The 22040-nt window shown below is 49.3% G+C and overlaps 1 protein-coding gene across 1 annotated transcript; it reads right to left on the bottom strand.

Moving 5' to 3' along the window:
• Positions 1–123: 123 nt before the first annotated feature.
• CERS5 (ceramide synthase 5) lies at positions 124–19975 on the bottom strand. The gene is made up of 12 exons (XM_058861135.1): positions 19891–19975; positions 18746–19270; positions 18317–18593; positions 13242–13347; positions 11141–11271; positions 9630–9687; positions 9039–9089; positions 8421–8513; positions 7026–7154; positions 6348–6454; positions 3967–4123; positions 124–1349 (listed from the first exon to the last, which is right to left on the bottom strand). The coding sequence occupies exons 1-12, from the start codon at positions 19973–19975 to the stop codon at positions 1197–1199; spliced, it is 1872 nt and encodes a 623-aa protein (XP_058717118.1). The 3' UTR covers positions 124–1196.
• Positions 19976–22040: the final 2065 nt, after the last annotated feature.

The raw sequence follows: 22040 nt of genomic DNA, 5'->3' as shown, positions 1-22040 counted from the left end.
CACTTTTATGGTGTTCTTCCAAAAAGTTGTTTTTTCTGTGCTCCTGGCAGCAGCCCAGGGACAACCAAGGGACACACGCTGTCCTCTGTTCTATTTCCTCAAGATGAAACACATCACCCTGAGTTTCTGAAGCAACTTTTAATTGGAGATAAGAGTAAACAACAGTATAAAATGGTAACAACTCGAGAAGTTTCCAAAATTCTGCTCCTGATTGACCGTTCCATTGCCCCCAAGTACCATTGAGTAAAAAAAAGAGAAGCAAAGCCCACAGTGTGGCTGCTCTTCCAGCCCTGGGTTCCTCCACAGCTCTAACATCAGAGCAGCAACAATCACTTGTCTCAGAGTACAGGACCAAAACATCTCATTTTCTGGAGAGTTAAACCCAGCCCACCAGTTCTGATCCTCCCTCTGGTCCCAGCTTAGCCAACTGAATCCAGTAGGTCTAGAGAAGTCTTCAAAACCACAATTTGCAACAGGAAGAAAACAATTTAAAAGGCCTGGATTATGCTGGTTGTCTCAGGGGCAATAAACCACTCCCCCAACCCCCTTGCAGAAGGCTTTGGTCAAGACTTCAGAGGGGTTTGCAGCACCAAAAGAGGCAGCAGACGCTGGCCTGGTCCCTGGTGACAGCAGAGATGAGCTGCTGGACCTCCCCAGCACCCTGGGGCGAGGCAGAGCAGTGGTTCTGGGTTAGCACAGTTCAAAGCTCGGCTGGGAGCAGAGTGTCTGCCTCACCCAGGGCAGCTGGGACACAGAACCTGCGTTCTCTGTGCTCTGAAGTGGCTTCTGGAGTGCATCAAGAGCTGCTGCACCTGCTGGGAGCGAACCGTCACCGAGTGGCACCGAACCCCGCGGTCCAAACCTGCTCTGCCTCGAGTTGATCCCAGTAAAAGCCAGTTTGTCACAAAGACAGACACCTCTGCAAATATCAGCGGGACTCAGGGGCGTTCTCTTGTACTTCTGAAGTACAAAATGGCTTGAAGTGAAATCTGCAGCTTTTTGTTTTGTGCCCCGGTCGTTGGCTTCATCCCTTGTGCCGTGCAAAGCCTCTGACTGGTCAGGGTTGTGCCCGTTTCGGGTCTGCTGGAGGTTTCTGGGGAAGGGTTTTTTGATTAAAGATCACTTGGGAATGTGGAACTCAACACAACTAGATATTGAAAGAGAAGTTCGTGTTTGCTCAAGGCCAGCCCAGGGCCTTACTCCTCTCCTGTCCACTGGCCAGCGGCCACGTGGCCGTTCAGGCGGTTGGAACCGTTACTGGAAGTGCTGAAAATTCCTTTTGTGCTGTTGGAAGTCACATCCTCCTCCTCAGAGCTGCTCTCCACGTCACTGCGGTCATCCTTGGATACCTAAACATCGCCAGTGGAATTGGGCAGTGGGAGAGGAGAAGGGGAGATGAAAAATTGACAGAAAGCAGCAGTTAGAAGGTTGTGTCCACGTGATGAATCACCTGCACTCACATCTGCCTCCTACATTTGAGTCTGGCTCAGTTCAAGCTCCCAAGAAGGAGCCTGTCATCACACTGGGAACAAGACACAGACACTGAAAAAGACAGTTTGGAAAGATGAGCTCCATTTTGCAAATATTCTGTCTATCTGTGAAAGCACTTCACTCTTGTTGTCACCAGATCAGATGATATTACAGATCTGGCATTGTTCTCGTCATCCAAGAGCTCCTCTCTAGATCAGTTGGAAGGCCATTTTTCTAAACAATTTATTTTGAATCAAAAATTTCTCATGCCACGATCACAAGTGGGTTTGACAACCAAAAACCAGGAATGTGTCAGTTTGAGAGAGAACATTTTGTCCTACAGGGAGCAGCTCTGCTATTTTAAAAATTAACCAGCTTTATTTATCACATCACTGCTCGAACAAAGCACCTTCATTTCCACAGCCTGTGCTTCATCTGGGAGATCCCATTTAGGAGCAGGACATGGACAGGGGATGGAGAACAAAGGCAGTGTCTGAGGAGCCTCAGCCCAGGGATCCAGATCTGCTCTTGCAGATCAGAGTTCAGAGACTGGCTGCAAATCCAGCTCCATTTGATTGCATGTGGGATTTTGAACCTTCCCAGGAGGAGCGTGGTGCCAGCTGCTCCAAGTGCCACAGCAGGGCAGCCCTGCAGAGCCAGAAGGGGAAGGGAAGAGCCCATAAACCCGGCCCCAACTGCAAACACACACCTTGGGTGGTGGCAGGTGCCAGAGCCAAACCTCCCCAGCGTGAGCTGGGCCTGGAGAGCGGCCCCTGCTCTGCCCAACTCTCACTGTCCTCACTCCCCTCCCTCTGCAGCCAACAGCCCTCAGTAACTCCATGTGCCAGAGCTCTGCCTTGCAGCTTTCCAAGGATTCCAGGATTTCATTCTGCTCTGCTCTCTTGGAGGCAGGGTTAGGGCTCCCCAGCAGCAGGAAGTGGTTGAACTCCAGGGAAGATCTGGCTGGAAGCCAGGTGAAGTTAATGATCTCCAGGAACTTTTTGGATGTCCTGGCTTCTGCCTGTTGCCAAAACTTTAGCTATCTTTCCCCAATCTCCTGCTGTACTGGAAGTTCAAAGGGTCACTGGAAGGAAGCAGAAATTCCTTGACATTTTTTCCATGCTTGGGGGAGAAGTGACTGTTTCACCCCTTTTCACAAAAAGGAGTAAATTCCTCCTGCCCTCTCTCCCCCTCTGTGCAAGGCTGATGAGGAGCAAAGACATCAGAAATTGGAGTGTGTGGGTGTGTAAAAGCAGAAAGTGAAGGATGTGCAGGCAGGTGACAGCAGGTAAGAACAGACCCCAGGACACTGCTCTGACCTTTGGAAAAAACAGTATTTTAGCACCTGTCAGGACCAGGGAGAGAAGGAGAAGGCACCAAAGCCCCAAGACCAGGGCTCTGCTTGTCTTGGCCTTGACACAGACGTGTTTCAGTGAACAAACAGAACCACAGGTCACACTTACATGCACAGGGTGAAACTGTCCAGCTCCAATCTGGCACAGAGAAAAGGAGAAAAGAATGAAGAAGACAGAGCTTAGAGTCCTTTCTCTGGCTAGGTCACCTGGACAGGAGAGAACCAAGGAAAGGGAAAAGGTGTAGAACTCAGGATACAGAAACAGCTGCAGAGAATGAAAATCAGGCATTTGTAGTAGCAGCTGTGGGGAACAGATGAAGAGATCGTACCCTGAAACCTGCTTGCCCCCAGAGTCAACCAGAATATTTATCATTTTCAAGGCCATGTTTCATGTGTAGGGGCAGCTAAAGTCAAACACAAAATAATGCAGAGCCATCAGAGAAACTCAGATCAGAGCATCAATATGTAACAGGAAAAAGCATTTTTTCTACTAAATCAGCTGTTTTGCTGTTTTCATAGAATCATGGAATGGTTTGGGTTGGAAGGACCTTAAAGCTCCACCCCCTGCCATGGGCAGGGACACCTTCCACTATCCCAGGTTGCTCCAAGCCCTGTCCTTGAACTGGATGATCTTTAAGGTCCCTTCCAACCCAGGCCATTCTGTGATTTTTGACAGCAAACAAACCCCACTGCATCCCTTTCCCTGAGTGCTGGAGCTCAGTGCCTGCACTGGCAGACAGAAGCCAGTGAGGATGCACAATTCCCAAGGACCAGCTCAAGTTGGGAAACATCCTGTTGGGAAATGTCCAATTTCTGTTCATCCTGTTGTCCAAAAGAGAGCCTGCTACCACCTTAAACTCCAGAGTGCGCAACAAGGGTGTCACAATCACCATTTTAGGACATTTGAATGTACTGGAAAATGGAGTTATTTCCCTGCATGCCCAGGAGAGACTCCCTGCCTTTGAACACACCCAGGAACTCACAAGTGCTGAGCAACCAAGGTAAAAAAAATGCCATTTTTGTGAACTCCTGACACAAGTCCCTTAAGAACCATCACCAGCCCTCACTGAAAAGCCCAATTTCTCACGATTCCTTAATGGGGCTTGTAGGAAAGAGGACCCAGAAGCCTCCCTCAGCCTTACCTTGCCCCGCACCAGGGCCTTGGAGGCCGTGCGGATGATGAGGTAAGACCAGATGACGTGCAAGACCTGCAAGGTCACCAGGAGCCCGTTGAACAGCCACCAGGAAGGGTAGGGACCGATCAACTCCCAGCTTTCAAACAGGGTTGTGTTCAAAATCCTTCAAGAGATGCAGAAACACATTTCAGATCAGCTGTGCCCAGCTCTGACTGGAGGTGCCAGGCCAGATGCACAACAGTTTGTGTCTCACTGAGCATCTGCTGCTCTGCTCCTGCCAGAGTCAGGAGACTGAGTAAAGCTCATTAGGAGCATTTGAACTGAGCAACAAAACACAACATGTGAATATGCTGCAATTTGGTTACACACACGGATCTGCTGCCAATTTTCTTCTCCAAAGCACAAGCATTTATTTATAACAACTTCACAGGAAGTGATGTCAGGCTGCTCTGGTCACCAAAACAACCATTAACACCTTCCTGCTTGGGCAGCTTCTACCCAGATTTAAAGATCAAAAATCCTATTAAAAATAATGTGGGCACAGGAGCAGGGCAGGGATTGTCCCCCTGTGCTGGGCACTGTGAGGCTGTGTGCAGCTCTGGACCCTCACAGCAAGGGAGATTTTGAGGGGCTGGAGTGTGTCCAGAGCTGGGAACAGCTGGGGAAAAGGAGGCTCAGGGGGAACTTTCTGGCTCTGCACAACTCCCTGACAGGAGGGGGCAGCTGAGGGGGTGTCAGGCAACAACAGGACAAGAGGGAATGTGGCAGGAAAGGTTCAGGTTGGACAGCAGGAGGAATTGTTTTATGGAAAGGGTTGTCAGGCATTGGAAGGTGCTGCCCAGGGAGGTTTGGAGTCCCCATCTCTGGAGGTGCCCAAGGAACAACTGGACATGGCACTGGCTGCTCTGGTGGGGATCTGTCACAGGCTGGACTCAGTGGTCTTGGAGGCCTTTTCCAATCTCAAGGATTCTGGGATCAGGAAGGAATTTTGTCCCCAGAAGGCCTCCCTCCCTCCCTGGGTGCTCTTCTCTTCCCCCAGAGTTTTACAGATTCCTCCAGCCAGGCTGGAAGACTCAAAGCTGCTTTATGGCCCAAGCTTTGTGTTTCTTTCATTACTGTTTTGCTGTTCTTGTTGCTGGGAGTTATTGCCAGTCCTTCAGAAATTTAATAAACACTTTAGATTTTATGATGCAGAGAGGTATGGAAAGACCTTTAACGACCACATTAATTTCACACAGCTTTTAACATTTCACAAGAAAAGCAAAACAAGCCTTTCAAACAAGAACCAAAGTCCCCCAAAAGGCAGCTCCAGAAGCATTTAACTCATAGCAGGTTTATGAAAGAATTAAATGCAATTCCAGAGATCTGCTGATGTTTTACATTACTAATTAGGGAAGGGAATACACGTGCAGTGAAACAGCACAGGGTCTGCAGTGCTGCTGCAGCTTGCCAGATTTCTCTACAAAGCTGAGGAGTGACATTACAGCCAGTGGAAAACACATTAAAGATTTACAGGATGCTGAGCACTGATGTGAGGTAAGAGCATCCCCCCATGACAGACAGCAGCTGCAAAAACAATTCTTGTCTGTCCCTGGAAGGAGCCCACCAAGAAATAGGAATTAAAGCTCTTCTTCATCCAGAATCCTTTGGTGCATTTACTGGAAAATAAGCAATAGCTTTAACTGCAATCCCAATACTAAAGTGAAAGGATTGTTGCTGCCTGCCAGGCACCCAAAAGAATGCCAGGTGTCCATGGCCTAGGAAATAAATGCATGCAGTAAAATGGTGTAACCAAATTGTCACCACACACAATAAACAGGCAACAGCTCATTAACCAAAGCACTGCTCCAGGTCTGACCTACTGAGGTGAGAGGGAATCTCATTATGGGATGATTCTCTCTAAGCCATTTATCCAAGGTTTTACCTCCCAAGAAACCTCAGACCTATTTCAGGCTCTCAATAGTCATGACACAAGGACAGGACAGAAGTGTCATAAGAATCAGAAACTGCAGTGATGACTAAGCCAGATACAAACAAAAATTACCTCAAGAGACTGTGCCTCACTTGTAATTATTTCTAGAACTTCTTCAGAGAAGCAGAGAATCCTTCAAGCCTCTCAGAGCAGATTCTGGCTGACTCTGTCATCACTGCAGCAGGGGAGGGGCAGCTGTGAATGGGATTCTGGACTCTTCTCCCAGTCCCTCAGCTGACTGGGGAGAGATTTCTTCATGTGCCTGCTCAAACCTCCTGCCCCAAACAGCATTTGGGCCGTGTGCCACTTCAGGCTGCCTCGAGGGACAGCTGGAATGCTTGGGAAAAGTCTAAAACAAAGGCTCTGCTGAAAGGATTGGGAGAACAACCAAGACCTCCCAGCTCCAGGTGCTTACCAGAAAGGGTAAATGCCCAGCCGGGTCACGATGAACACAACCCCAAAGAGCATGAAGAAAGCGTCACACAGACGTTGGTACTTGGCATAATTGGCCAGTTTTGCAGCCTACAAGAGACAATTAACATGCAAATAATTATTCCCTTTGTGCACTCCTGTAATTACCTGGCTGGAGAGCTGCACAAAACTCTCAGTCTCATTTGTACAGTATGAAACAAAGAGGGATTATTATACTGTATTACTATTTTTATACTGTTATTTATATGGTCCCACAAGAACAATGGGAGAGACTACAAGGGCTTGGAGTGACAGGACAAGGGGAATGGTTTCAAACTGCCAGAGGATACAATCACCCTCTCTGAGAGGGTGATGAGGCCCTGGCACAGGTTACCCAGAGAAGCTGTGGCTGCCACATCCCTGGAAGTGTCCAAGGCCAAGTTGGATGGGACTTGGAGAGACCTGGAATAGTGGAGCTGGATGATCTTTAAGGTTCCTTCCAACCCAAACCATTCCATAGTTTTGTGCCTCTCAAGCAGTTTGGAGAAAAAGCTGACAGGGCAGGATCAGCAGCACGAATTTCATGGCATATTTAAAGCACTTTTTCAAGAACGAGAATGTCAGCTTGTTCCCCTGAGATCACACCAGCATTAAGGATGTGAAGATTTGAAAGGAAATTCACCTCCAAGAGGAAATCTGAAGCATCGTGGAGGCACAGCACCAGAGTTCCAACCCGCACCATGTTATTCATGTACGAGAATGTGATGAGTCCGATCGTGGCCAAGTGATGGACGAACATGATCAGGAAGTCCTGCAAACAGGAAAACCAGATATGAAAACTCTTTGGCTGTCACAGAAATGCAAAAGTTTGGAACAGAGCCACGCAACTGAATCACTGAGGTCACAGGATTCCTTTGGTTCCTTCTGACTCCACACCAATTGCAGCTCATCACACTCCCACCATCTCCACAAAAGCTTCCAGAAAGGTCTCTCAGCTTTGGTGCTGCTGAAGTCAGAGCTCTGCCTGCTCAGGGATCAGCACAATCTCTGGCACATACACAACTGTACCTGCAGACCCCACAGATAGGATTCAGAGGACAAGATGACCCTTATTTTTGGCTCCTTCTGGTTTTTCAGACACGCTGCTCGCCCCCTCAGCTCCTGGCACACATTTAAGTGCTGTTCCTGCTGTCAGTGACCAAACCCTGCCAGGGCAGAGCAGGCACAGAACACCAGGGAACTCGGCAGGAAGAACAAAAAATGTTTACAATGCACAATATTCAGAGCTGGTTTGCACTTCAGGCTTCCTGCACCTCACCCTGCTGCCGTGGGGAATGTCAGCCACTCGTTAAAGTCAAAATTAACCATAACAGAGTCCCAGAGGTTGTCCATCACTTCCTGTCTGCAGCTCCACTGTGTTCCACAGTTCCCCACCTGCTAATATTTCAGCACAGAAAAAAAGCCTGGGTAAACTTGTATTTTTAACAGCCAATGCAAAAATTGGGATGATTTGCTGCTTTGCAGCTCATGCAAAGGAAGCAATAAGCCAGGATTTACTGGGGACTGTTCTCCAACAGCAACAATAACCAAATCCTGGAACACAGCATGACAGAATTAGATTTGAGCAACTGCAACCACTCATCATCTGCTCCTCACACAGATGAGAAATTCCTTTCAAAACCCCATTTATTATTGCCTCAGCATTTGCTATTTCCTCAGCAGCTTCAGCAAGGTACTGCTTTGAGCAGCTCATTTTCCTGCAAGCCTTCCAGTTAAATCTATTTTTAACCAGGCAATGATTTGTTAACTCTTGATTGGGAGGTATTGAGTGATGCTGTTCTGTCCCCTGGAAGGTGAAAGGAACTCAAGGATACACCAGGCCTCAGCTCCTCCCTTTTTCTCAGTGCTTACAGAAGAAGGGAGGCTCACAAAGGTGTAAATGAGGAAGAAAACATTAATTATCACCACATTTTGGCTTTCCTGGCCAGGCACACTCCCATTTTTTGTTAGTCCTACCTATTTAGTATTATTTTTATTACAGCTATTGAGTGGTTAATGCAATTCTGGTTCATCTCACCTTCCGTTTAATATCTGTAAACTGAGAAAACATGAGGGACCAGTAGAAGGCCAGCTCCAAGATATAGTAATAATAAAGCCTGGATGTTAGAGGCTGGAAGACAAGAGATAGTACAGTTACAAGACAAAATAATTCAAAATTTACACTGAAATCACTTTTTTCCTTCCTCCTTTCCCATCCCACTTTGTTCCTCCAGAACTGCTGAGGCATAAGTTAAATCATTCAGGTTTAATAAAAACAAGCTTAAGCAACAGGCACCTTACTCCAGGCTTACTCACACAAATATAATTGTGTGTTTGAGCTTTCTTCCAAAGGAATAAATTCCCTTGTCAATATTTACAACTCCTGCTGAAGCCTCTTGGAGTAGGAAAGTCTGGAACAGACTGTTGGCCTCTATACAGTAAATAAATAAATTACCACTATGATTTTATGCCTTTTTCTCCCACTTTTAATAATCTCAGCAGCAAGTAAATATAAAGTGACTGAGTCAGAGGTATCTGAGGAAACCCTGCTGTTGCCAAACCTAATCAGGATGTAAAGGCACATGTGCCTTTATCAATAACAAAAATAAAAGCTGAAAATGTCCAAAGAGTTGGAATTTAGGTGTTTCTCTCGTACCTGGAAAGGGTAGTTGTACCAGCACTGTCGTGTGTCCCAAAACCAGGGTGCCTAAAGGGAACAGGCAGGTTTATATTATATATAAATATATAAATAAGAAGTTATATAAAACCCCAGTTTGTATTGGGTGTTTTCCTCCCCAGCACCTAAAGTCACCTGACACTATAGCACTGCTTCACTGAAATTTCACCTTCATTCTGCCATTCAAACTTACATTTACTGTAAAAAACACTAGTGATTTAAAGTCTAACTTGTGCTGTCAGTGTGAGTTCTGCTCCAATGGAAATTTCTAGAATAATCATATAGCTCAAATAATAAAGACCCAAGGAGATAAACTTGTATCCCTTCAAGAGGGAGAGGAGAAAAAAAGGAGCAGCTCTCCATAGCAAAAGAAACCCAAAACCCACCTTGTTTTCCCCAACATTCTGGGGAACACCTCAAATAATTTTCTATTATTTCCAAAATGACAGATCTGTATAGAAGCTTCCCTATAGTGTAAAGAAAATCTTTAACAGCACCCCCAGGATCCCAAATCAAGGATCATTCAGCTGCAACCACACAGAACAACACATGGGTGACAGAGCAACTCACCGTCCAGAGAAACCTGATTCCATAAAAAAATATACTTAAATAAAATGTAAATCTCCACCTGGGAAAAGAAGCAAAAAATAAACTCAGGACACAGAATCAGCTTCTGGTTAGCATTTGTAAAAACCAAGTAAAATAATTAGTAAAACCCCCAAATCTGACACCTGAAAAGCCTTCACCCACTTTGATTTTTAAACATTTCAGGTAACATAAACCTACTGAAGAGTTTTCCCACCAAACATGAGTTTGCATCAACAGCCAAGTTAGAAATTCAGGGTGAACATGCATCATTCATATGCTTTAAGAGACAATAAGATAACAACAAGCAAAGTTGTTGTCACCCAGAGGTATCCTCATGTAGGTATTTTTCCCTCTTACCTTGTAGCTTTAGGTAGACAAAACCAAACTGGGGGAAGAATTGAAAGTTACTGGAAAGGAAAGAAACCAGCAGAGGAGAAACAAGTCAGGAAAAAATACTGAGGTTCTACTGCACTACAGAGAAAACTGCAGGAGCTGGGGGGAACGGGAGCAGAGAAAGGACTGAGGAGAGAAGGAAAGGAAGCCAAGGAGTGTCGGTAACTGGGAAAGGCAGAAGGTCATTCCTGCGGGAATGGGAACACGGCCGTGCAGGAGCGTCCCGGGGGATTTACACCCGGCGTGGGCGTGTGCACGGACACACGGACAGGGACACATGGACACACAGACATGGACATGGACACAGAGACACGGACACTTGGGCATGGACACGGACACACGGACATGTGGACACACGGACACGGACACACAGACACGGACACATGGGCATGGACACATGGACACACGGACACACAGAGACATGGACACATAGACACGGACACATGGACATGGGCACATGGACACACAGACAGACAGACATGGACATGGACACACAGACATGGACACACAGACGTGGACATGGACACAGAGACACGGACACATGGGCATGGACACACAGACAGACAGACATGGACATGGACACACAGACCCTGGCACGGACACACAGACACGGACACACAGACATGGACACACAGACACACGGGCATGGACACACAGACAGACATGGACACACAGACACTGACATGGACACGCAGACACACAGACATACAGACCTGGACACATGGACAAACAGCCAGATATGAACACAGACATAGGCACACAGACATGGACACACAGACATGGACACACAGATACACAGCCAGATATGAACACAGACACGGACACACGGACAGGGACACACGGACAGGGACAGACACACTCTCAAGTGCCATGAAGGACCCAGCCCAGTGTCTAAAGGTGCTCAGCACTGACTCCTGTACCCCGTTCTGGTCTCTCAGGCATGCCCACAAAATATTTTAGAATTTTAAAGCCTCCTCTAACTGCCCTCGTTTGCTCATACAGGAATTTTGGCCCTGGTCTGGCAGAGCAGCTGCCCCCAGGCCCAGCTAGAGGAGAACACAGCTAGAGCTCGAAGATGAAGCCCCTCTGCACAAACATACATGCTCTCACAAAATTTAGTGAGGGTGGTGGGTTTGTCCTGGTTCCTCCGATGCCGAAACCAGCGCTGGATCTTTCGGACATCCCAGTCCAGCTGCTTGGACAAGCCTTCTAACCTTTTTCCATCTGGAGACTGAAGGAAAATGAAACAAATGTCATTTCTCCCACTACTCAAGCTACTTTCAGTCCTGCATTATGACAGAAATAATGCACACAGATAACAAAAAACACACCAGGAAGGGACCACTGAGTCTGGAAGCAAGAACACACTGCTACAAATGGTCACTTGGTTTAACCTTCATAAGCCACTAATTATTTAATTACTCAGAATGGCTTTTGTTGAGCATTTCCTCACCTATTTCATCAGTTGACAGCACATTAAGACAAAGAATGTGACTGTTCTGTCTGTTAATTTGGGGGGAGGAGCTGTTAAAGTGTCCTGTCCTACCTGTTAAAGCTGCACATCAATTCAAACAGCCCAGAACTCAGGAGGAGCAAAGCTAAAGATGTTTAAGGTTTGTTACAGCAAGGACAGAGAAACTTTAAAGAGCTGGTTTAACACAGTAGATATTTGTATATTCCATAAGGGCACTGTAGAAATTGTGTTATTTCTGTTATCAAAGTGTATAAATGAAAATATATTTGAAGGCTGAAATACTTCCATGACAAATACAGATATAATATATCCCTGTTCTCCACCTGGGAACTCTGCTGTGTCTGAATGAACACAAATGGATTTATCAAAGTGAACCAAACCTGGTAAGTCCCTCTACAATGGCCCAGGAGTGAGATAATTCAGACCAGCTCTGCCAGGGAGCTCTACCACTGGAAGATGATAAACACATTTTACTATTTGATTTCCATACAAACCACAAAAGCTATGCAGAATTCTGATTTAATACAAAATCATCAGTCTGCCCAGCTGAAAATCAAAATCAGAGTAATTTGTTTTTCAGCACTGAGACCATGACTGTCCTGTCACTCCACCACACCACACCCCTCAGCACCTTCCTGGGATTTAAAGGTTGGGGCACTGGGAAAGCACCTGCCTCCAAGGGGAATTCAGATCTCCCAGCTCAGAGCAGCAGTGAAATCCTTCCCCTGCACCAGGGCCATCCCCAGCCTGACTCTCCAAACCCAACAACAGCCACAGCACACTGGGACAGTTAAAGGTTTCACAAACCAGACAAATTCTGCACAGTCTGTGACCTCCCAGGTTTTCTAAACCTTAATTTCAAGGACATTCCCTGCATTGAAGTTCTCCCAACAAAGGCCATCAGATTCTGGGCATTTTTCAGTTCACACATCATTCCAAATAACTCAAAACTTTAATGTTCCCACAAGGCAAGTTTTTGAGGTTTTTATAGAATTTCCCTTTATCTGCTCCTGTGGACGAGGTTCAGCATCACCAAATCTCAACAGAAAACCTTCCTAGTCATTATCTTTAATGAAAATCTATTCAATATTGGATAAAATACAGCGGAATCCTGTAATTCTGAAGTGGTGTAGGCCTGTGAGCTTAAAAGTAAGAAGGAAACAACCCAAAGAAACACTTCCTGCCACCATTAAACGTCCTGCCCTTCATCAGGACATCCTTCACTGACTGAACACCTCGGAATAATCCACTTCCACTGACAGCTGCTGTCCAGGTTCACAGCAAAAGCAAAAATGAGAGGAAGATATTCACAATAAAACCATTAAAACCAGAAAAGGAACTGAGCTCAAGAAAAAGAGGAACACTTTCCCAATAAAAGTGGAAGATGCTGGGAAATGTCTTGTTAAACCAAGAATCCCCACTGTACAATTTAAACCAAAGGCAGGGATCTAAAGGAAGCAGCTCGGGCCTGTCTATCAGGGGAACATTTGTATTCCAAAGATTCTTCTGTGCACAAAACCATAGCTCAGCCATACAGGGAATTTACTTTGCTACCAGAAAGACATGCCAGAGGCAAAGTTAAACCACAACAGTCCCACTTGTGGATGCAGAGTGTGTGAATTGTGCATCTCAGTCCAGAAAAGTGGAAGCAAAAAGCCCCCCCTGCGACACTTCCAGGCCTCCATTCCCTTTGGATGGGAGGAGGAGGAATTTGAAGCGTGACTCACCTTAGTGATGGATGTAAACACTTTCTCTAAAATTGCATTGGGCTGGGCTCTGTGAGGTCCACTGTCCTGAATGCCAAGGTTTATGGCACATGGCTTGGCAATAAACCTGCAAGAATTCCCCAGAAAGAACTGGATTAAAACAAGATTTTTATATTTCCCTCCTCTGCCTGAATCACATGGACCTGCATTTGTCACCAACTGCAAAACCTGATGAAAAAGATTTTGAAATCTCCATTTCAACGCTTCCCAGGTGAAGAGATTTCTTTTATTGGTCCATATGGTAACTGCAGATAGCACATACTGTGCACACCAGAATGAAAAATTAAATCTTAATGCCCTTGGCTTGTAAGGATCTGAATGTGCTCCCCAGGGGGATTCTCATTCCTCAGTAATAAAACAATAGACTGATAGCAGTCTGCTGTGAACAGAAATGCTGGAGATGAAGCCCTAAAACGAAGTATCTTGTTTCCAAAATAGGCATTGGTGCCACATAGCTCAGAAAAAAGGGAAGTTCAAGTGACACAGCTCCCAAAAGTAATTTTTTTCTTTCTTATTTTTTTGTCTTTGGGAAAAATAAAGTGGCTTGTTTCCTTCAGGACAGAGAGGAAGATGCAAGCCCCCAGTCTGAAAGATCCCTCATCTCGGGATCTCATCCATCCCACGTGTATTCCAAACTGATTTAATTCTTCCTGGATTTTATAGCACAAACTCTGGAAACAAGCCTGGGTTTGCAACTGAAACGAATACAAACGTGTTCCAAATTGCTGCACATTTGAGTCAGAATGGACTCAGGGTTCCAAGGGAAATGTCTGCATTACCTGACATGTGAATTATTCCTCTCCTGTTGGTGGAGAAAAGGGGGGATTAAAGAAGCAATATTTAGTATTTTTAATCAGTTATTTTGAGGAAGAACCTGTTTCTCAAACTGATTTTGAAAAGGACACAACATTTATACCATTAAAACCATTTTGCTTTCACAGAGATTGTTTCAGAGAGAGCTAAACTGAAATTACACATATTTAGGAGCCTCCCACTACCACCAAGCAGAAAATGCTGCTTTTTCCAACCACAATTGTTACAATTTCTCCTTGTGTTTAAAATGAAAGATTAAACTTCAGGAGAATCACGGTTCTAAGTACTCCAACAGTAATTATTCTCAGGAATACTCAGTGCTTCAGGAACAAATATCTGTGGATGTATTCAAGAACAGTCCCAGGCTGTGGGGTTTTCCCTTGAGGAATTACAGATCAGCTTGTGACTGGTCCCAAAGGAACACCCAGCTCTCAGAAAACACTAAATAAATGATAGACACTGGAGGCCCAGGCTTCCCTGTCTGCCCCAGTTCTTCCTGTGTCTCTGCCCAGGATCCTCAAGGCTGGAAAATCCCTCCAGACCATTCAGTCCAAGCTGTACCTGATCCCCACCTTGTCCCCAGCCCAGAGCACCGAGTGCCACATCCAGACTTCCCTGGACACCTCCAGGAATGGGGACTCCAAACCTTCCTGGGCAGCCCTTTCCAAGGCCTGACCACCCTTTCCATGGAGAATTTCTTCCTGATGGCCCTTTTTCTGTCAGGAAGTTATGGAGAGGCAGAAGGTCCCTCCTGAGCCTCCTTTTCTCCAGGCTGAGCTCCTTTCCCAGCTCCCTCAGCTCTCCTTGTGCTCTAGACCCTTCCCAGCTTTGCTGCTGTCTCTGGGCATGCTAAACTACATTTCAACACCCACAGCTTTAAAAAAAAATAAATTAAAAAATAAAAAAGGAAGGAGTGATTTCCTTTGAGCTTGGCTCCAAAGGCTCACGGCTTCCGCCATAATCCAGACCACCAGCCAGAAATCGTGTCCTGATGTTATGAAACATTTGGCAAGACCCCCACAAAAATGTAAAAAATATAAAGTATTAAATGTGTTTATACTCTGCTTTCCTACAGGATATACCACAAGTGCAGCACAGAAGTTTACATGTGGACTTGCAGGTGGAATATGAAGTGAGTGGTCAATCCCGTGCTCAGCCAGGAAAATCCCAAGCTGACCTGTTATTTAGGTAAACTCAGCAAGATAAACTCATGCTCCAAACTGCTGTGGCACTTCAGATTTTGGTCCTAGAGCAGGTTTCCAGCTGTGTTTTGCACTGAATCCCACAGTGACAAAGTTCTGCACAACCCCCAAAATAGGAAAAAGTACTGCTGGGACAGTAGAATTTCCACTCTTGAGGATATCAAACTGAACAGCAGAAGATCATGGGTGCCTGAACACTGGCCTTGCTTTGAGGAGAGGATTGCATGAGGTGACCTTGAAAGGTCCCTTTTAATCTAAATGATTTTATGATTTTATAGAAAACTCAACAGCAACAAACTATACCCAAGGTCAACTTACTGCCACACCTTCCAGCAAGAAAGCCTCATCACATAAACACTTCTATTAAATCTTTATCAACAGGGATCAGCTCACACCTGAGCTACCTGGCCACCTCTTTCACACTAGGTGTTAACGCACACTGATTTCAAAACCAACACCATTTTTCAAGTCCACAGACTCTTATGTTGTAACAAATAGTTCTCAGGCATATTGTGATTCACAAAAAGGCAGAATCTTTCTTTATGAACATTCCAGTTTGGCTGGTGACTCCCCACTACAGATCTTAAAGGAAGAACAATCTCCAAAGTGAGATTTATTGAATATACAAACTCTTTGAGTTTGTATTTCCATCATCTCCCAATTTCACTGTGATTTAACCACCTCATATCACCTTTTTCTCCCCCTCCCCAGCTGAAGCACAAGCTGCAGATCCTTCCTCAGATGTGTCCAGAAACACCCAAATCTGGTTCCAAAGAGCACTCCAGTGCAGCTAGAAACACATCACATCCAGGTTTCTGCAGACATCTGGGATCTCTTTTTGTGTGCCTGCAGTGGGACAAGATGTGCAAGGAGAAATATTGGAAGAGATAATCAAGGATAAAAAAATATAAACCCAAATTTATGGGCAAAAGTATTTATTTTTGGAAAAAAAATCCTCACTCTCCCACTATCTTTACCTTCCTCTGCGAGTCCTGCCTCACCCCTACAGTCATAAACTAATGATTATTTTGTCAGTGTTGTGATGTAAAAGGTAGTTTTAGGGGAATTCTAACTAACAAAAATGTGTCAGTGTTACAAGTGTTGTAGCACAAAGCATTTCTTCACACCGAGGAGCTACAAAAGGAGAGAGAAAAGCAGCAGCTCAATCGAAAGAGCTGCACAAGTCTGTAATTCACATTCTGAGTCACCAAGTCCAACTGTGAAATGTGTGTCAAGAAAGACATTTGACACAATCAAAGCCTGAATTGGGATAAATGCACCACAGGAGTTTATTGAGACAAAGTTGAACTTTTATGACATGTTCAAAGTGGCTGGAGGAAACAGAAAGGAGTTTATTCAAAGATATGTACTTTTAAAATAAACACACTAGAAACAGCCTGAGATATGCTGTCACAATCTCCTTTCACTTTGGGACGGCACCAAGACACAGCTGAGGTCAGGAACAACCCCGTTCAAGAACCAGACCTCAGCCTCTGAGGTTTGCTCTGCAGGCTCAGGAGCTGTCATTTGACTCCACCCAAAATTAACACCAAAAAAGAAATTTCATAAACCAGGGAACTATTATCAGGACAAAGTAATTTCTGCCTGGAGCACTGTGCCATCAGGTGTAGTAGGATACACTGCATCTTCCCAAACAACTCCAGGTAAAGAGAATATTCTGCACCTCTTCCCCAGACTGACAGCTGGACTAGGAACCTTCCTACAATATCGTTTTCATGGGTATCATTGTGTCTCACAAGCTCCTTTCCTTATGTCCTGGTAAGTACCAGGGTTTGCCCAGGACCAGCAGCACACCAATCTGACACAGGATTTTGGCAGTGCCACATGTGTTCCTGGGTTCTCTGCACTGGTTTTCTGAATCCTGTTTTTCCTCAGGGCAGAAAGACAGCATGGAGAAAATAGAGCCTCTCAAATTTCTCACCTCTCTGCTGATCTGCTTCATTTTCCTCCATATTTGTCATCTTTTTACTTTGTTCCAATCACTTCTTCTTAATTTCTGAAAGCTCAGGAAAATTCACACTTCTTGAAGAAAACCCACAGAAAAAACCTGACTCAAATCCTACTCACTTTACTCCTGCAGCCCTTTTCATGCTTTAGAAATACTTATGGAATCATGGAATGATTTGGGTTGGAAAGGACCTTAAAGCTCATCCAGTCCCACCCCCTGCCAGAGGCAGAGACACTTCCCACCAATTCAGGTTGCTCCAAAAGTCCACCCAACCTTGCCAACTTCTGCCCTTTCAAGGCAGAAATTTAAGATTAAATCAATGTTTAATGAACTACCTGAACAGCAATACAGGGTGTCTTGGTCCGTTTCACCTAAGGCTTTCCTAAGTAAGCCGCTTTACTAATTAATATCTCTGCCACCCACACACTGCGTGTGGCTGTGGCAGATCCACAGCACAGATCTACCTCTGCCCCAGGGCTGACTTCACATGTTTATGGATGCCCAGGTAAATGAGGAATCCCGTATTACACCTGTTTATGGGCAGAGATGACGATCTGCACTCACATCCATCGTGCCTGAGACGAGGGAGGGCCACCACGTATTTAATAATACAACGGGCCATGTGAACGAGCCCTATTTCCTCATCCAGGAACTCAGATAAAGTACAATAAAGCACACACGGAAGCCAAGTGCGGAGCAGCAGCAGCAGCCGCCAGCTCGGTCCGTCACCCCAGCGAGGTTCTCCTGGGCAGGAGCAGGAATAAAAGTGAATTCCTGTGTAAAACACGAGATTTTTCTTGTCACTCCCTCAGCAGCGCCGGACCGGAGGGACCTCTCGTTATCCAGACCCAGGGCAGTGGAGCCCCACGGGCTTCTTCATGTCGCGACAGATTCCCGGGATTACACAATGTCCCCTTTCCACGCACCAAGGGCCTGGCGGAGGCCCCGAAGGGCGGGGGGAGTCCCCGCCGGGCCGCCCCCCAGCCCAGCCCGGTGCTCACAGAGCCCGGCACCTCCCGGTCCCGCCGCCCCGGGGGCGGCCCCGCGCTCACCTCTCGAAGAGCAGCCGCACGGCGAAGATGCCGAGCGCCAGCGGGAAGGCGGAGAGGACGTGAGAGGCCCGCGGGTACTGCAGCCCGCTGCCCGGCGGGCCCGCCTCGCCGGCCAGATCCGCCCACGTCACGTTGTGCGGGAGCCAGAACCGCTCGTTCCAGAACCAGGCCCGCAGCGCCGCCGCCGCGGCCGCCGCCATCTTCCGCCTGCCGCCGCCGCGCTCGGGCGGCCGCCACACACACGGGGGCGCGGCCGAGCGCCAGCCCCGCCCCGCCCCTCACGGCGCCAGCGAATCGGGCGACAGCCACGGCCCGAGGGGGCGCGGCTTAGCGAGACCGCGCCCCTCATTACCTCTGTCCCCGCCCCGCCCCGCCCCTCCCGCCGCCGCCTCACGGGCGGGCACCGCTGGAGGAGGCCGCGCCTCTCACCGCACCGCCACGGTCCGTAAGGGGCGGGCTTGGAATAGGCCGTGCCTCTCTTTTGCATCACCGCTCCCGCTATTGCATCGCCCGCTACAGCCCGGAGGCGGTGCGGAGCTGCCGCGCCCGTTAGCGCTTCGCCCCGCCCCTCCCGGCGGCCGCATTTCTGGCGGTCGCCACAGCCACCGAACGAGGCCAAAACGAGGTCCCGGCGCTCACCGCCACGCCTCAGCCCGCCCCTCACCGCGGCCGTTGCTCGCGGCGGTTCCGCCGGGACCCTCGCGCGGCCCGTTAGTTTGGAGCATGCGCAGTGCGGCGCCCGCGCGTTCCCGCCCGTGCGGCGGGCGCGGGCTCGTGAGGGAGAAGCGCGCGGGCTCGTGAGGGAGAAGCGCGCGCGCTCGTGAGGGAGAAGCGCGCGCGCTCGTGAGGGAGAAGCGCGCGGGCTCGTGAGGGTGAAGCGCGCGAGCTCGTGAGGGAGAAGCGCGCGCGCTCGTGAGGGTGAAGCGCGGCCCCGCCGCCGCCTCAGCGCTCCCCCTGAGGGAACAGAACTGGAGTGACTGAAAAGAGAGTCAAAAACAGAGCCAAAAAGTGACAGAGCCACAGGGTCACAGAATATCCTGAGTTGGAAGAGGACACACGAGGATCCCCAGCGTGAAGGAGCAGCGCGCCTTCGAGAAGAACATCTTCAGCAAGACACACCGCAGTGACAGTGAGTGACACCGGGGACACGGGGGTGGCCTGGGGGGTCCGGGGGACACTGGGGACACGGGGGGACATGGAGGGGACACGGGGGGGACACGGAGGGGACATGGGGGGGGCCTGGGTGGCCTGGGGGACACCAGGGGACACTGGGGACACCTTGGGGACACCTTGGGGACATTGCTGTGTCGCAGGTGAGATCGCGCTGCTGGAGGGACACGGGGATACTGGGGACAGGGGTGCCTCAGGGGACATTGGGGACATGGGGACATTGGGGACACCTTGGGGACATTGCTGTGTCACAGGTGAGATCGCGCTGCTGGAAGGACACGGGGGGGTGGCTCAGGGGACACAGGGGGTGGTTCAGGGGACACTGGGGACACTGGGGACACCTTGGGGACACCTTGGGGACATTGCCGTGCCGCAGGTGAGATCGCGCTGCTGGAGGGTCTGACCGTGGTGTACAAGAGCAGCATCGACCTGTACTGCTACGTCATCGGCAGCGCCCACCAGAACGAGGTGGGGACACTGTGGGGACATGGGGACACTGGGGACAGTGTGGGGACATGGGGACACTGGGGACACTGTGGGGACATGGGGACACTGGGGACAGGGTGGGGACATGGGGACAGGGTGGGGACATGGGGGTCGGGGGGACAGAGAAGGGTTGCAGGGCAGGGGGACCCTGGGGGGGGCAGAGGGGACACTGCCTGTGACCCCTCTGTGACCCCTCTGTCCCCTCTGTGTCACCCCATTGTCCCCTCCGTCCCCTCTGTGTCACCCCTCTGTCCCCTCTGTGTCACCCATTGTCCCCTCTGTCCCCAGCTGACGCTCACGGCCGTGCTCAACTGCCTGTTCGACTCCCTGAGCCAAATGTTGCGGTAGGGGACACCTGGGGACACCTGGGGACACCTGGGACACCTGGAGACACCTGGGGGGACATGGGACACCTGGGGACACCTGGGGACACCTGGGGACACCTGGAACACATCCAGAACCCAGTCTAGAACCACATCTAGAACCGATCTAGAACCCGATCTAGAACCACTCTAGAACCGATTCTAGAACGATCTAGAACCGCTCTAGAACGATCTAGAACCCAGTCTAGAACCGAGTCTGGAACCCACCTGGAACCGACCTGGAACACACCTGGGGGATACCTGGGGACACCTGGGGACAGCTGGGGATACCTGGGGGGGTTTGGGGGTGCCTGGGGTAGGGGGGATCCCTCGTCTGGGGTGTCCCCAAATTGTGGGGGGGGTGTCCCCGTGTCCCTGGGGGTGTCCACATGTCCTGGGGGTGTCCCCAAGGGGGTCCCCATGTCCCTGGGGTGTCCCCATGTCCCTGGGGGTGTCCCTGGGGGTGTCCCTGGGGTGTCCCCATGTCCCTGGGGGTGTCCCCATGTCCCTGGGGGTGTCCCTGGGGTGTCCCCATGTCACTGGGGGTGTCCCCAAGGGGGTCCCAGCCGTGTCCCCCCCCTCAGGAAGAACATGGAGCGCCGGGCGCTGCTGGACAACATGGAGGGGCTGTTCCTGGCCGTGGACGAGATCGTGGACGGAGGGTGGGCTTGGGACCCCCCCCCGGGGTCTGTCACCCATCCCCGGGGGTCTGTCACCTCCCCCTGGGGTCTGTCACCCCTCCCTGGGGTCTGTCACCCCTCCAGGGGGGTCTGTCACCTCCCCCCGGGGTCTGTCACCTCCCCCCGGGGTCTGTCACCTCCCCTGGGAGTCTGTCACCCCTCCCCGGGGGGTCTGTCACCCCTCCCTTCAAGTGGTCATTGCTGCCTTAGGGGGACCCCCAGGACCCCCCAGCCCCCCCTGGGGACCCCAGGACACCCCCAGACCCCCCTGGGGACCCCCTGGAACCCCCCAGGACCCCCTGGGACCCCCCTCGGGACCCCCCAACACGCTGGTGCCCCCCCAGCCCCGTGTGCTGCCTCCTCTGTGCCTGCGCCGCCCTGGGAACGGGGGGGATTTGGGGGGTCTGGGGGGCTCTGGGGGGGGTCTGGGGGGGTCTGGGGTCCCCCCCACAATGAGGGGGAGCCCCCTGGGGTGTCCCCAAGCTGCCTGGGGGGGACACAAGGGTGGGGACAAGGGACACGAAGGGAGGACGTGGATGTTCCTCAGCCTGCGGGGACCCCTCATCAAAGTTCGACTCGCCCTGCACGGGACACCCCAACAATTCCGGTGAGCCCTCGGGGTTTCCACCAGCAAAGACGACTTCTAACTGGTAAAAGTCCTCAAGGCAGCAAGACAGGGCAGCACACATCATTAGTGTAATGTCTCTTTTGGCACCTGTCCAGTGGAGAATAGATTAAATGGCCCATTAAGCACTCAAATGCTATGATAACTGATAGATTCAAGGATAGAGTAATTTATGGTCTAGTCACCCTTTTTTTACTTTTTAATCAATGACTTTATTTAGAAGTACCCCATGCGCTAATTTCTCCTTGAAGGTGTTCAGTTGGTTTGAGTGACCACGTGTGGGTCCCTCTGTGTTGGAGACTCACAAATGCCTAAGATTTAACTAGAATTAATGATTTTTTTGATTAAAGTCTCTGGTAAGTGCAGCCAATATTGCTTCAGTGTCACATAACTGGGAAGAC

This window comes from Poecile atricapillus, chromosome 35 (assembly GCF_030490865.1).
Source record: "Poecile atricapillus isolate bPoeAtr1 chromosome 35, bPoeAtr1.hap1, whole genome shotgun sequence".
Taxonomy (NCBI): domain Eukaryota; kingdom Metazoa; phylum Chordata; class Aves; order Passeriformes; family Paridae; genus Poecile; species Poecile atricapillus.
Note: the sequence above shows the minus strand (reverse complement) of the source record. Positions and strands in the feature narration are given on the sequence as shown.